Raw genomic sequence first — 16,502 nt, 5'->3', positions numbered from 1 at the left:
AATGATCTATAGATCAGGGGGGCGTGTGGTGTTATGGGCTGTGATGAGCTGTGTGTTGTGGTGGAGAGAGGTGAGGCAAACAGAGGTGAAGCCAGACCGGAAGGGCCAGACCGGAAGGGTCAGATCGGAAGTCGGCGACACGCGGTCGAAGGCTAGCACGTGGAGTCACTCAGAAAACAGAGAGGTTACGAGAAAGACGTGTTCTGATCAGGAGCGATCTTGTACTCCGCTGCGGTCGACAAGGTAAGGTCCAACGTTTCATTCTGTCCTTTTGCTTCTTGTTGTCTTTTTCCCTCCATCACACCACATGTAGAAAAGGAAACGATATGCCTTGAGCAGGATTCAACAAAAGCAACTTGTCTTGGAAGGAAGTTAACTGTCAATAAAAAGTCGTACAAGGTGAACGGGAGACAACTTAAATTGCACTGGTGGGACAATAAACCTCCATCTATATTTATAAGTAGTTGATAACACAAAGAGTATCCTTAGCATAAAAACGGAAAAATAAAACAAAAACACCTACCTCTCTCCTCAGACTTGGTATATACACGATATTGTTTTTTATTTTTTAAAATTCTATCCTGTGTATCAGATAACGACGGACTGTGACGAGATGTTGTATAGGAACACACCTGTCCTATTCTTACCAATAGGGAAATGCGACCGGAAAACTATGTCGACGATACCATTGTCCTAAAAATGGTAAACTACCAAATCAAATTCTGTACAGTATTCAGTGCGAAGGCACATGGCTCAGTGGTTAGAGCATTGGACTCACAATCATGAGGTAGTTCGATTCCTGAACCGGCCTGTGTGTTGTGTTCTTGAGCAAGACACTTTATTTCCCGTTGCTCCAGTTCACTCAGCTGCAGAAATGAGTTACGACGCTGTATTGGCCTTTGCCTTCCCCTTGGATAACATTAGTGGCGTGGAGACAGGAGGCTGGTATGCATGGGCGACTGCTGGTCTTCCATAAACAACCGTTCCCAGACTAATACCTTGAAGGGTTACTTTCTAGGTGCAATCCTATGGTCATTCATGACCGAAGTGGGTCTCTACCCTTTCCAGCAAGATATAAGTTCTGAAAATACCCTAGTGTCAATTTGTGTATATCCCCTTACTCTTGCGAATTGAGTTTAACTTCGTATAAGAAAAAAAAAAAATGTTATGCAGGTAGTAGAGTATTGTTATGGTGGATGGGTGAAGTAGTGGAGAAAACGCCATGCATTATTTACATTCTGAAGGCGACGAGCTGGCAGAATCGTTAGCAAGCCAGGCAAAATGCTTAGCAGTATTTCGTCTGTCTCTACATTCTGAGTTCAAATACCACCGAGGTCGACTCTGTCTTTCATTCTTTTGGGGTCGATAAAACAAGTACCAGTTGAGCACTGGGGTCGATGTAATCCCCTTACTCATCCCTCTGAAATTGCTGACCTTGTGCCAAAATTTTAAACCATTATTTACATTATTTACAGTTGATTTCAGTGGGATTTGAACTTTACCAGACATCCCTTCGCAGTCGATAAAATACAAGACTAGTCAAGTGTTGGGGGTCGATGGAATCTACTCTCTTCCCTTAAAATTGCTGTTCTTGTGACATTCTGAGACTAAATTCCATTCTGTTGACTTCACATTCTTAATTTTTCTTCTGTTATTAAGTAGTTATGTTATTGATTCACTTGACTGTTGTTGGCTATTATATATTTGTGGCCTTTATTATATATTTGCCGAACCACTAAGTTATGAGGATGTAAACACACCGACAAGAGGTGGTGACCCCCCCCCCCACCACATCTACAAAAGGTTTCTTTCAGTTTCTGTGTGCCAAATCCACACACAAGACTGGCCGACTCGAGGCTATTTTAGAAGACACTTGTCCAAAGTGCCACGCAGTGAGATTGACCCTGGAACCATGTGGTTAGGAAGCAAGCTTCTTACCACGCACGCACATATACATACATATCTATAAAATCCACAAATTGAGGTAAAATCAAGGTTACATATGTTTGCTAGCTAGCAGATACTCAGAAATAATTAATCAAAGAGGGTACTCCGCTACCTACTCGTCAGGTTGAAGATACCTTAGTTATATGAAGGTTATATTATTGTTAAGGAATCCCAATGTAATCTTCATATAACTAAGGTATCTTTGGCCTGACGAGTAACTAGCAGAGCACCCTTTTCGATTAATTATTTCTGAGTACCTGCTAGCTAGGAAACATATGTAGCCTGGATTTTTACCTGCTCCAGTCCCTTTGGATTTGGATTTTTATTTGCATTCATAGCAACCCTCGTTGCTAGCCGTGAACTATAAAAATTTATTCAGCTTATCGAACTTCGATATGGGAAAAGTTTACAACCTTCTAGTCAATAAACTATCATTGTGAGTGTCCAAGCAATACTGTAAACTGGGTTTTGTTAATTTTTGAAGTGAAATAAAAAGAAATCATTTATAAAATATTTCTTGTGACATCAAAATTCCAAGATATTTTCAATATTTCTCAAATATATTAAGGCAATATGACTCACCCAGACAACAAAATTTGTTTCAACACACGAATTCACATAAAGGATCTTGCAAACCAGATACAAAAATGGTGTTTGTGTGTATATACAGACACATGTGTGGCTGTGATAGGCGCAGTCATGCCCGCATGGTTAAGATGATCACTTGTCAATCGCAAGGTTTGAGGATCAGTATTTTCTCCCAGCTATAAAGTTATCTTCTGCAACCTTTAAAAATAACTCATTACATATATACCAAAAAACCAAATACTCTGGAAAAGAGTAAGCTAAGGGAGGCTACTCTTTATACTAGGTTGTTCCCCTTTGTAACTTAGCTCTTTCTATTTTTCAAAATTTATATTTAGAAAGATCAGTAAAAAAAAAGAAAAAAAAAAAAAGAGTGAATCATTCGATATTTTAAATCACAAATTTAGTTAAAATATTTCAAGTCAAAAGCAGCTGATAGAAGTGGATTTTAAAAATTACACTTTTAGGTTTTTCCCGTTTCTTTGGGTATTTAATGTTGTTTAATTTTACCTTATTAGAAATATTTCTATTAATATATAAAGTTACAATAAAGTTAGCATATAAAGTAATTGATCAGGTTGTTTATCACTCAACATCAGAGTGAAATGCAGGTCGTTAAATCAGGTATCTTATTGCCTCGATGAAATATTTCCCCCACCCAATTGTTGAGTTTCGGAAGACGAACTTCCTCCTACACATCCACACGCACAATTTATAGAGAGGTAGCTATCATTTGAAAATCAGATAAATAATTTCAAATTTAATGATAATTATTAACTTTATCCGTTTCAACATTCACCGTACAAAAAAAGAATAATTATTAATGATTATTATTTCAAGAAGATTGTTACAGTTGTCAATTTTAGGGCACATTATTTCAGTTTTTAGGCAAAACCTAAAAACTTCTTTACAAATAAGAAATGAATTTTAAATGATATATTTTCACTAATTTACTTAAAGTTCTGTGCATTTTAATGTCTTTTAACGAAATTATAGGAGCTATAGGAAATATTTCTGAAACGGGTGTTATAATTCCTGCTTTGTCGAATCTGCGGCATATCTCCATAACATCTTTATTTCATGTCACTTCTCATAGCAAAGGTAAGCAGATCAAACTCGGACCTGTCTTTGAATCAACACACGAAGAAAATATCTTAAAAACGTTAATATTTCAAGACCTTATTAAACATTTCGTTGGTCCGTGCGTAATCAAGAGTTACGTACCTTGCTAGAACTCTCTTACTAAGCGTATCTTATGTAAATAGCACATTTGTCCTCCAAGGTATGTCAGTTCTTTAATCGTAACAACCTTTCTGTAATCGAATGAATTATAATTAACACAGATTATAGTGGTTAACACTCAAACTGCATGTATCAGTTTGATTTTAAAAGTGGTGTTTATCTAATTTATCTTTGGTAGAAAAATTCTAAGGAATGTCGAGCATTTCCAGAGTTTTAAATGTGGTTCGTTCACGTTTAATGTTCAGGATATTTAAAAGACAAAAATATCGATATTTCTAATAATACTCTTTCACAGTTGTTCTTTGCCTCAAACGTATTTTAAAACTTCAATATACTTTATATGTATTCATTTTAAACATTATTTAAAAATTAATTTTCAACCCATGGCTTCTGTTGTGTGTAGATGACCCCAGAATTTAGTCATGTTTCGTTCCGTAGCAGTTTGTTTCACTTCGTCTTCATGTAGTTTATCGTGAAAACCCATCCGTCTCAAGAGCAAATCTGTAAATTATAAGTAAGCCCGTTGAGATTTTACTACACATTTGCATCTTTCTCACCGTGCTTTATATATACTGGGACACCGCCTTGCAGGGTTTAGTCGAGCGAATTCATCCTAGTACTTGCTTTTAGATCTGGTACTTATTTTATCAGTCTCTTTTGCCGCACCGCTATTTTACGGGAAACTAAACAAACCAATACCGGTTATCAAGCGGTGGTGGGGGACAAAGACACACTCACATACACGACGGGCTCGTTTCAGTTTCCGTCTGCCATTGGACAAGGCTTTGGTTGGCTCAAGGTTATAGTAGCAAACACTTGCCCAGGGTGCCAAGCAGAAGGACTGAACCCGAAGTATGTGGTGGGAACATGCATGCATGCATACATACATACATACATACAGACAAACAGACAGTTCAAATTTACAGAAAGCAAAAGATAACAGGTGAAGGAACAACAAGCAGGTGTATTAGTTTGATGGTCAGGAGCCTACACTCTAACAGAAAAGAATGAGATGACAAAAATGGAGAGAAGAAAAAAATGTGTAGGGATTAATGGTGTGTGTGTGTATACACACATACACACACAACTACAAATGCCCATTTTTCTAAAGTGATATACTTTAAGTTATTGGTTACTTGTTAATTAGGAATTTATAGCATCAAAAGAATAATGGTTTTTTTTCCTTGTAATTAACTAATTCAAGGCTAACATTGTGGGTCTGTTCACTAAGCTGTAAATTTGCATGGTTGCCATAAATGGTATAGAAATGTTCAGTATTTCATTAGTTTGTGAAAGCTGTGATGAACTATGCCAGGCTCACTTGTTCTACATTCACATAATGGCAGTCTTCATTTTGCTCCTCTGATACAATTGGTAATGGAATTCATCATCCCAGCTGATCACATGACACTTTTGTGTGTGTATTCACACACAAAGCTATCATGACATAGTCATGTGAGTGTATGTTTATATATATGTGTGTTTGTGTGTGTGTCTCCTTGTTTTGACATGAAAGTTGTAAAAATGATTGTTGTTCCTTTCTCTTACAAGCAGTGTGAGTTGTTTTCAATATTCTGCAAGAACATGTCTGGGCATTGAGACATATTAAACCTTGCTTGGAAACAGGTGAGTGTTGGCAACAGGAAAGGCATCTGATTGTAGAAAATCTGCATCAATAAATTCTGTCTGACTATGCAAGCATGGTAAAGTGGACATGATGATGATGATTATTATATGATAATGATGATCATCATTGATATTTAATGCCCATTGTGCATGCTGACATGGGTTGGATTGCTTGATAAGAGTTGGCAAGGTCAGGGGCCACACCAGGTTCCATAATCTGCTTTGGCTTGGTTTCTAGGGCTAGATGCTATTCCTAGCACTAACCACTTTACAGACTGCACTGGGTGTTTTTCGTTTGGCACCAGCTCTAATGCCTTTTACTTGACACCAGCACCCACACCAATGCTTTGTACATGACACCTTGATTTTAGGATCTCAATACTGTTGTGGTGGGCAGGTTTTCTTGAGAATAGCAATGTACCACATATCTCGTTCCTCTGTCATCTCCTTTGTAAGGCTCGGCATTTTGAGATTGGCCTTCAGTACTTCGTTCCTTATCTTCCTGGATCTCCTTCTTCTACAGCTCCCTTCTACCTTAAGTAATCAGACTTTCATCATCATCATCATCATCATCATCGTTTAACGTCCGCTTTCCATGCTAGCATGGGTTGGACGATTTGACTGAGGACTGGTGAAACCGGATGGCAACACCAGATATATATATATATATATATATATATATACACTTATACAATTCAGATAATATTATGTCTAATGATGAAAGACAACATGTACATACAATTAGTACTAAGGTTGACTTGCTGCCTAAATTCCAACTTGACTTGCAACTTAAAATGCAGGTATCTTATAGCTGCCTATATAATACACATCACAAAATATCACCTGTAGATAAGATTTAGTTATCTATTTTCATGAATTAAAATTTTTTGGTTACTCATTCTCTCAGCTCTAAGAGTAATCCACTTTCCAGTGGTTCTGTTTTGAGAAATATTGAAAATGTCCTAGAATTTTGATGTCACAAGAAATATTTTGTAAATGATTTCTTTTAATTTCACATAAAAAATTAACAAAACCTAGTTTACAGTATTACTTGGACAAAATACTAATTAATGTTTTGAGAAAGCTGTGTGACTACATGTCTATAAATTGTCATGTAGTGACTTCATGCCAATGTATAGTCATGTAGTATTGAACTTTATTTCTTCCTATAAAGAACCACTGGTCAGAATATAATATATACCAAGAGTAGTACTCTCTATTTTGGTTACTAAATCTTTCTAAACTGATGCAAAACAAACATTTAATTGGTGATAAATTGTTAAAAGGAAGGTTTCATTCCCCAAAATACATTTGAATTAATATGCAGGCTTAACTATTTGTTAAGAAGATTGTTTTCCCAACCACATGGTTCCGGGCAAGTGTCTTGTACTATAACTCTGAGCTGTCCAAGCCTTGTCAGTAGATTTGAAAGAAGGAAACTGAAAGAAGCCTGTTGTGTTTATGTGTACTTGTGTGTGTGTGTTACTGTCTCCTTGCCATGACTTCATGTGATAGTTGTAAATGAATGTCACCATCATGCAAGTGGTGTCCTTTGTTTTCAATCTTCCGTAAAAGCTGTCTGGTCATCGGGAAATATTACCTTACTTGGAAACAGGTGAGGTTTGGTCACAGGAAGGGCATCCAGCTATAGAAAATCTATCTCAACACATTCCTTCCAACACATGCATGTATAGAAAAGTTGACATGAAAACCATGGTGATGATTCTTATTTTAGCGCTAGAAGTTGGAATTGGTAGAGCATAGTCCAAAATTTTATGGCATTTTGATAGGTCCCTTGTAATGTTGTAATGTCATGTACTGTCCTGAGATTGATAAAATAAGTATAAATCAAATTACTGAAGTCAGTTACATAGATTATATCTTTGGAATTGTTAAGAGAATAAAAGAATATTCCTTCCTCATTAAATTTACTCTATCTCCAGTTCTTTACATTCTTAGTTCAACTTTATCATCCCTCAGAAAGGGTAGTTGATAAAATAAACTCTGAGTCAAGAACTGAGGTGTGTTGGTATCAACTCCTTCAATCAAAATGGCTTACCGTGTGTCTAATTTAGAAACCAATACGTGAAGACTTATATTGAAAATATTTTCTTTTATTCTTTTACTTGTTTCACTCATTGGACTGTAGCCATGCTGGGGCACCACCTTGAAAGGTTTATTTGAACAAATTTATCCCAGTTCTTATTTTTAACATTGGTAATTATTCTATTGGTCTCCTTTTGCCAAACAACTAAGTTATGGGGATGCAAACAAACCACTAGTTGTTGGTGGGGGACAAATACGAACACACACACACACAACAGATTTCTTCTGGTTTCCATCTACCGAATCTCACAAGGCCTTGGTTGCTCTGGGACTATAGTAGCGGATACTTGCTCAAGGGCTGAACCTGGAACCATGTGGTTGGGAAGCAAACTTCTTACTACACAACCATGCCTGCACCCTATTTTATTAGCTTTCATTTCTGTTTTACTCCTGAAATACATTCCCCAAATTTGTTGCACCTTCATGTCTCTGGACAATTTTATGGTCTGGTGAAATGGTGCTTTACAAAATATGTAATGATGATGCCTTCCTTCCCAACAAAACCAACCTATATCACATTTTTCAAAGTGAAAGACTATTTATGGAAAAATTTTTTATCTATTACAGATATTGACCAATTCCTGTCAATTTCCAAATGGCGTCCAATTATGCTCAGAGAATGGCACGATTGTCAGCACGGATATTTGGAGAAGTTGTACGACCTATTCCCAAGAAAACCAACCGACTATTTCGATTGTTCAAGGATCGACCTTATAATATGGATCCTCATGTTGTTGATTATTATCCACCTTTAAGAGAGATAAACTCACTCATGCTGAGACTTCGCAACCACGGCTTGTTCAGGTAAGACTCACTTAGAAGTGAAATGGTGATGATGATGATCATCATCATCATTTAACATCTGCTTTCCATGCTGGCATGTGTTAGATGGTTTGACTGGAACTGGTAAGCTGATTTGGCATGGTTTCTATGGCTGGATGTCCTTCCTAACGCCAACCATTCCAAGAGTATAATGGGTGTTTTTCACATGCCACTAGCACAGGTGCTAGTTACCTGACACCAGCATTGGCCAAAACTATGATTTCACTTGGTTTGACAAGTCTTCTCAAGCATGGCATATCACCAATGGTCTTGGTCACTTGTCAATACCTCCATGAAGCCCAATGTTCAAAGGGTGCTTTTTATTTGCCACTGGTACAAGTGCCATTTATGTGACACCACCATTGGCCACAACTACGTAAGGCCCAGTGTCCAAAGAAAAAGAATTCCCAGGTTTTGGCGAGGCTCGAACTTGTGGCCTTCACTAAACCATGATTGAACTGATAACTCTTAAGTCTTGAGTTCAAATCAGTAGCAATCATTTTGTCCTATATTTGGGTGATGCACTAAATTCTTTTTCTTGGGGGAAAGCATGCCATGTCTTCTCACAGTGTTACCTAGTATAGTTTGGCATGCTACCCAAAGCAAGATTTTACTTTTAGCTGCTTAATGCCATAGAATTAAAGCTAAACATCAATTTTTATAAATGTCTTCGGAGAATAAGCTCCTGCTAATCTGACAGCTGCTATGCAGATTCAGTTCTTGGCTGAACCAGTTTAATTTTAGTTTCCGTTTTTACGTGATCTGCTTGGTTGATTTGTATTTGACAAACACATGAATACACACAACTTTTGTTGGCAATCCAAAAACACTTGCAGGATATTTTCATTCATAGAATAGAGATTGGGTTCAATATTTTTATTTTACTGTTTATTTTTGTTTATTTCCCTTTTTAATTGTTCATCACATTGGATTTGTGAGGTTCCAGTAGATACTTATTGAAATGTATTCCATTACACTGTAACAAGATTTACTTTTTGTCTTTGGTCAGTAATTGTTATTTCCTATTTGCTTCTGTCTAGAAATCAAAAGAAATGACTACTATTCCTTTCAAACTTTGCTTTTGTCACCTGGACATCAATGTTTTGAAACTGACCTATTTTCCATTATATTTCAGACAGATACAGCACTGAGTTGCTGAAGCAGAAATATTGTTATAGTAAATATTTTGCTCAATACCAGAGATTTACTTATCAGTTACTTGACTATAACCACTTCCTTAGTGACTGACAATATGTGCATCTCTGATCATGAGCAGGAGTAGTGGGGGAACATCAAAGCCATGTGTTGAGAGGGATTCTTTGGGGTTTGAAGTGTAAAACTTAAGCTTTATATGGCATGCTGTTACCATCCATCTGGCATTGTTGGGGCATCTACCTGTCTTTCCATTTCTAAAAAAAATTCTTTAAGTGTAACTACATCGCAGAAGAGCACTTAAAACCATTTCATAACATACAAAACTATAAACTTTACTTCAAAATTTATTTCATGAGGTGTTAAGATTTTTGTTGCACAACTGTGATCTGGTCACTGATGCAGTTTACTGCACCCATCTGTCTTCCAGGAGTTTTAGTCATAAAGGTCACAATATATAACTATAAAAGTCCCATATTCTCTACAAGTAGTCTATAATTTGTAGCTATAATGCTCCAGATACTCTAAACTCTGTAGATATACTGATCCTAGGCACTCCAGCGTGTGTAGCTGTAGACACCTCTCTTCAGGTTCTCTGTTGCTATTCTATCATTGATCTAAACCAGTGGTTCTCAGCTGGGGTCCATATGGTCCCTGGGGGTCCATGTAAGATTTTCGGGGGTCCACACTAGTATATTAAGAGTCCATGAAAAAAATATTGATTTAGATTTGTTTATTGGAAGAAACAGCTAGGTTTCTTTCTCTAACATTTTACATAGTTCAACCTACAAAAGCTGATGTGTGAAAAGTGAAATAGAAATTTTGAAAGAAGTATGTATAAATCTAGATTTTTAACATTGAGAAGCTATGGGGGTCCACCAGATTAAAATAGTAATCAAAGGGGTCAATAGGTAAAAAAAATGGTTGAGAACCCCTGATCTAAATGGTTTTGTTTGTTTTTAAAATAATTTTCTTGATGCAATTCTTAAATCAGACTCATTTTGTTTGTATTTTCAGAGATGAACATTTAGATTTCAAAGATGAAATGAAACGACTACGTGTACTTCGTGGCAAAACGAAACCCAAGAAAGGAGAAGGAAAACGAGCAATGAAAAACAAATAGCTTTACAATATTTTTGTTTAGAAAGTTTTATTTATATTAAAACACAAAATCAATGTGAATTCCACTGTTATTGTTATTACTGTTGCTGCCATCATCACCATTATTGTTGTTGTTGTTTATTCCTAGTTATCTCAGCTTGATGAGTATTTCATTAGCTTGCAGTTCTCTATTCTGCTTCTCCTGCAGGTTATGATAAGAGAAAGATTAGACTTTGCCTTTGCTTATGTATATAAGGATGACGTCTTCAATGATACATTATGAACCTATCCTATATGATAACTGTCATATCAGCATGTCGATCATCTTACATGTTATCAGCATCATTATCACAACCAACACCATCTTCACTGCCATCCACATCACTATCCTTCTCAGGTGTTTGACCATTTTTCCATACCAGAAAAAGACCATGAAACAATAACCTGTCACACACCCACTGCCCTGAATGCTTGCATCGTTTGAAATTTCCAAAGGCTATGTTTTGTTTAGTTTCTCCTGCTGCTTTGTTCTTTCACATCTAGTTGTCTTATATATTGAATTTTACATCAGTTGGGTTGCTTGATATATAAGTACACTCTGAGACTTGAAATCTCTGTAGGTGATGTGAAATGAAATAGTCCAGTTGGTTTAAATCCTTGCACTAAACAAGTTCAGATTCTATGCCTTTTCTACTTATAGTAATCCTATCTCTTCTATTGTGGCCTTGATAAAACTAATAATTTTCAAATATTTCTTATCTATGAGGTCCACAAAACTCAATTTCTACCATTCTACTATTGCCCACAACAATTTCTTTTACAGGTAGTTCTTATTTAAAGTTATATGGAATTGCCAAAAACACCAACAAACCTAGGAAGAGAAAAATGTTCTGGTACAAGCCACCATGCTGTGTGAGTGTAACTGCAACTGTTTTTTTCAGAAAGAGGAAGGTAAAAAAGTTCTTAAAAAATGAAAATTATTAAGAAAAGGAAGTGAAGAAAAATGTGGAATATATACAATGCTGTAAAAAAGCAAAGGAAGAATGGAAATTGAAATCTAAGCTCAACACAAAAGAAAAAGAAATTAAAGGAAAAACACATGAGACAAGCAACAAAGTTTCGAATAGTTGCAGTGGAATTATGTTAGTAACCAGGCTGCAGTTTTGCTGTGAAAATTTTCGCACCCCATGAAATTTAAAGTGAATTTGACAGTTTTGAGTGTTACTAAATGGTTAGAATGACACTTTCATGATGTAATTGCTTCAGTTTCAACAAATGATCTTAGCTCAAGTTACTAGACATGAATAACATGCAAATTCTGAAAGTGTGTGCAGCAAAAGTTCAAGGTAGGTATTTGTGTGGGGCCGCAAATCGGTGGTTTTAAAAGATATACAATTTGAACAAACCTAAAATACAATCGAATTAAAAGCTTGGCAGGCTTTAAGCGTATTTGCCAGCGTATGAGATGCAATCCTATTTTACAAGCATATTCTATGTAAAAAATAAATTTTGTGTGTCATAATACACATAATCTAATCGATATATATAATAAATACACTACGTATCAGTCGAACTAACTAGCTGTTATGTTTATGTTGATGCTTACACTTTAAACGGATTTTATCACATCCCCACTCCAGGTATTTTACATAATTCTGATAACTGTATTATTTTTCTGAAGCGATTGGAATGCCCATACGTTCTTTATTGTTAAAACATTTTTAATCTTCGTTATTTCTATATTAAAGAAGGAAAGAGGTAGGGAACATCAGTGTTATCAGTTGTACGTTCATCATTTTTGTAATTAATCTTTTCGCTTAATACTTCAAGTATATCTGTAAATAAATTTAGCTGAAATTATAGAAGGGGAAAAGACAGACAACAGATCCGAAAAAAAAAAAAAGCAGACATAATAGATCAAATATTCCCGTCCGATAAATAATATTTTATACTGTAGTCTTGTGTAAGCTATCCCCTCAGGAAGATGGGAACTTGAAGATGGGGATAGATAGCAACAGGATATGTGCAATGACAAGAGTTGAATGGAAAGCAAAACCAACTCTCGTTGTTATGTGAACACTTTGGTTGAAAGAATACGAATATTAGAAAAAATGTCGGAAGATTAAAGATTCATGCCAGAGATTTTGAAGTTAAAGGCGCAAATGAATCAAATGAACGCAGTTATATCGGATGCAATTAGGAAAAAAACTTATACCGAAGCTGTGAATGAGAATTCGAAACCATCATCCAAAAAGATGTCATCCTTATCAATATTATCTACGAATGATTCTGACAACAGGGTCAGGTTAAAGTCTTAAAAAGATTCCAGTGGTAAACAAAACAACGTCCGAATGGAACTATACTTATACATTTCCCTTCAGACCAAGATAGAGATAAAGCCCTTGATGCATTGTCAAAATATCAATTCTCTACAAAGATAGAAAAAACCCCAGTGATCCTGAGGTCTCGAGAGAAAACCTTATAAAGATGACACGAGAAAAAAACCATGATCATCTGGTTGGACTAATGACGGAGGAAAAGTTTCCTTTTCAAATTGTACATTGAAGGTGAAAAAAAACAACAACCCAAAATCGGAGGTATTAATTGTTTTTAAATATTCAGCAAAGCTTGCAAACAAAATAATGCAAAATGGTAGAATCTTTATTGGTTTGAGAAATTGCTATGTGACTCTACATTATCATGTCATACCATGCCAACAGTTCAGTTATTATTCAGCTATTTGTAAGAACGATGAAATATGTGGTTACTGAACAGGACATGCCATAAACTATCCAAAAATTCCGATCACAACTCCCACGACTCAAAATGTTCCTCTTGTGTTGTCAAAATGGAGAAAGTTAAGTGAAACACGGAAATATGAATGATGATGTATTTGACGCGATTCCTGATGTTGATAATTCTGATCAATATAAGGCCAAATGTGAAGAATATTCAATCGATGAGTTCAATGATAAATTCAATCAAAACGCACAAATTTTTCTGTTCTGCACATCAGCAGTCGCAGCCTGCTAGGAAAAGACTATCATTATTTGCTCATAAACGCCAAAATGATATGTATATGCCTTTCTCATCGAGATAAATGATCAACTTCGAAGTGAATGGTAGAGAAAACAGAAATCAGTACAAAATATTCATTAATAAGATTCGCCTAAATAGATCGGAGAACATGTTAGATTTCGTTGCATGCTTTGCGTACACTGGTTTGCTTGATGATATCAAAGCCACACAAGATATCAATACTTTTAAGCGAATGCTTGGACAGTTTATTGATAATGAGATCGAGAATGCAGTGTAGGGTCAAGATTAGTTTGTTTCGCCTTGATGTAGATGATTTTCTTTGACCGTGTACCATCCGTATACTGGAAATGGTAACGAACATTCTTCTATTACATTGTAACGAAATTTAATTTTTTTTGTCATTGGTCTGTAAGTGTTATATCCTATATGCTTCTATTTAGAAATAAAAGGAAATGACTTATTATTTTCTTCAAACTTTGCTTTTGTGACCTCGACATTAATGTTTTGAAACTGACCTATTTTCCATTACATTTCAGTTAGGTTCAACACTGAGTTTCTGAAGCAGAAATATCATTATAGCAAATATTCTGCTCAATACCAGAGATTTGCTTGTTTGTTACTTGATCTTAACCACTTGAGCATGTCCCTTCGTATCTGACGACGAGCAGGAGTAGTGGGGGAGCATCAAAGCCATGTGTTGAGAGGGATTCTTTGGGGTTTGAATAAATGTGACAAAAGCGAAGTTTGAAGGAAATATTAGCCAATTTTGATATTTTCTAGGGGTAAGCAAATAGGAAATAACAGTTGCTACCAAAAGAAAAAACCGTGTTACACAGTGTCATCAATCTTTCATTGATTAAATCGAACATTAATATTCAGGTATCGATAAGGCAACAACTAGGTTTATTGTGTTCATAGAGTATCCTATGATTATAGTTGCACTAATGGCTGACTCTGACCGATAGGCTGTGCATCAGTAGACGTCTCTACTGAGACACATTACAGTTACCTCATAGCCTAGCTAACTAAAAGAAGAGTCATTGTAATCAGCGAGGACAACATATGAACCATCGGATTCATTTTTGCTTTATTAGGTTTGTAATAAAAAAAACAAAAACCTGAAAGATATTTGTAGAAACTTCCACACTTATTGAAAGATATTTTAAAGTGGTTTTATAGGGAGAATGTATGATTCTTGCATGTAAATGCAATGCTGTGACAGCATATTGGAATAAAGTATGAAACCATACTTGGAATAAAGTATGAAACCATAAATTTATCATATATACAGTGCATTATACAAGCACTGTATTTCAGTTTTATCTTCTTTCAAATCATAGTTATTTATGTTTTGGTGAAAAGAATTGCCATACAAGATGTAAAACTCGTATTTTTGGCTGTGATATTTTATATAACCACGATCAGCCATCAGGGTGGTGCACCACCGCTATGGTTTTGTTGTCATCTACTCATTACTAATAGCTAACAGTCCCTTGCATTTGAAAGTATAGTTGAGAGTCTTCTTGAGATCTGTGAAGAAATGGACTGTTGGGTGTTGTTAAAAATACACCTACATTCTCATCTAAATTTATTTTCAGAAAATCTTGGTGCGGTAGGCAATGAGTGGTGCTATAAGCAATCTTGCACATTGTTTGTCTCAAGCCATCCAAATAACAAGTGGAATCCAATAATAGCAAGCACGCAGATTGGATGCTACATTACGATGACCTAGATTAAATTTATAAGAGAAAACTTTATTCACATCTTAAAAGAATCTTTTATAATGCATGTTTCAGTTACACGTGCATCTAATTGAATCTTTTATAGGAGGTAAAAATCAATTAACCTACGAGGCTAAAACTAATTACGTAGAGGTTTAATCTCGTGTATGCTGATTGTTTTGTTTCGAGCAATAAACGGATTTTGCAAAAAGTATTATTTAACCTTATTTCTATTTTCAATGTTCTATTACGCATCTCTTTACATTTTAAATCGTTAACTGTATTTTGTATCCATTATATTAACGCTAATTTGACAGGACCTTAACAGCTATCAAACAGTGAGTTTATTTTCAAATATTTTGTGACATTTCAACGGCATGTCAAATCAATGTATGCTTATTATTAACCCACATCTACACGCAGAACCGACACTCAAGAGTCGTAACAGTGAAGTATCAATTTCAATTAAATATTATATGACTCTACTTTTTGTGTTCTCTCGTGTCTGTATATACTAAATCAAGAGAAGGAACAATCTCATTTATAGAAACGCATACACACACGCACAGAAACACATAAACATACATGCATGCAAAGACATACACAACTATTATTTCTATAATGTTTCAATACTGAGGTTCTTGAAGATCGGTTAGGTTACAGAAATAGCCACGTAGTACGGTTGTCATTAGATACAACAGAGTACTAAAGTCTAGATACCTATAATGAAGTAATGTTGACTTCATCTCAAACCAAGATTAGTGAATGTTAGCGGGAATTAAAGAGAATTGATATATGAATTAGTATAATAAAATAAATTCAGCGGTAATCCAAGTAAGCCGCGCCAGGTTTTCAACGATTTTTCTTATAAGACTGATAAACGTAGTTGAGCTTAACCCTAGGCGTTAAGAGCCGCTACATCAAAATCCGAAATCTATATCAAAACTCAAAATCTACATCAAAATCTGAAATCTCGATCCGGCTATGTACGCTGGGGACTTATCTCCCTTTGTCAGTCATTAATACAGTGCATCCGTGGCTTTTGTTATTTTAACTCCTATCATTATCAAAAGCGGTGCTAGTCAGTACCCTCTGTCACTTTTGTAACCTCTATTAATTTTGCCTTTAGGTTCTAATTACTAATAAGCCACCCTTTTTAAT

At 35.7% G+C, this 16,502-nt stretch overlaps 1 protein-coding gene and 1 long non-coding RNA gene across 2 annotated transcripts in view; one reads left to right on the top strand and one right to left on the bottom strand.

Annotated features, from left to right (window-relative positions):
• Positions 1–3,673: 3,673 nt before the first annotated feature.
• On the top strand, positions 3,674–10,662 carry LOC106883091 (28S ribosomal protein S33, mitochondrial). The gene is made up of 3 exons (XM_014933983.2): positions 3,674–3,814; positions 8,074–8,310; positions 10,498–10,662. The coding sequence occupies exons 2-3, from the start codon at positions 8,102–8,104 to the stop codon at positions 10,601–10,603; spliced, it is 315 nt and encodes a 104-aa protein (XP_014789469.1). The 5' UTR covers positions 3,674–3,814; positions 8,074–8,101; the 3' UTR covers positions 10,604–10,662.
• Positions 10,612–16,502, bottom strand: part of LOC106883092 (uncharacterized) — an 18,543-nt gene continuing 12,652 nt past the window's right edge. The window contains exons 2-3 of the long non-coding RNA XR_001411068.2: positions 11,453–11,509; positions 10,612–10,783 (exon numbers count right to left, since the gene is read on the bottom strand). This is a non-coding gene — a long non-coding RNA (uncharacterized LOC106883092). The remainder of the gene's footprint in view (positions 10,784–11,452; positions 11,510–16,502) is intronic.

Source organism: Octopus bimaculoides, chromosome 11 (assembly GCF_001194135.2).
Source record: "Octopus bimaculoides isolate UCB-OBI-ISO-001 chromosome 11, ASM119413v2, whole genome shotgun sequence".
NCBI lineage: Eukaryota > Metazoa > Mollusca > Cephalopoda > Octopoda > Octopodidae > Octopus > Octopus bimaculoides.
This window is presented reverse-complemented; position numbering and strand designations above follow the sequence as displayed.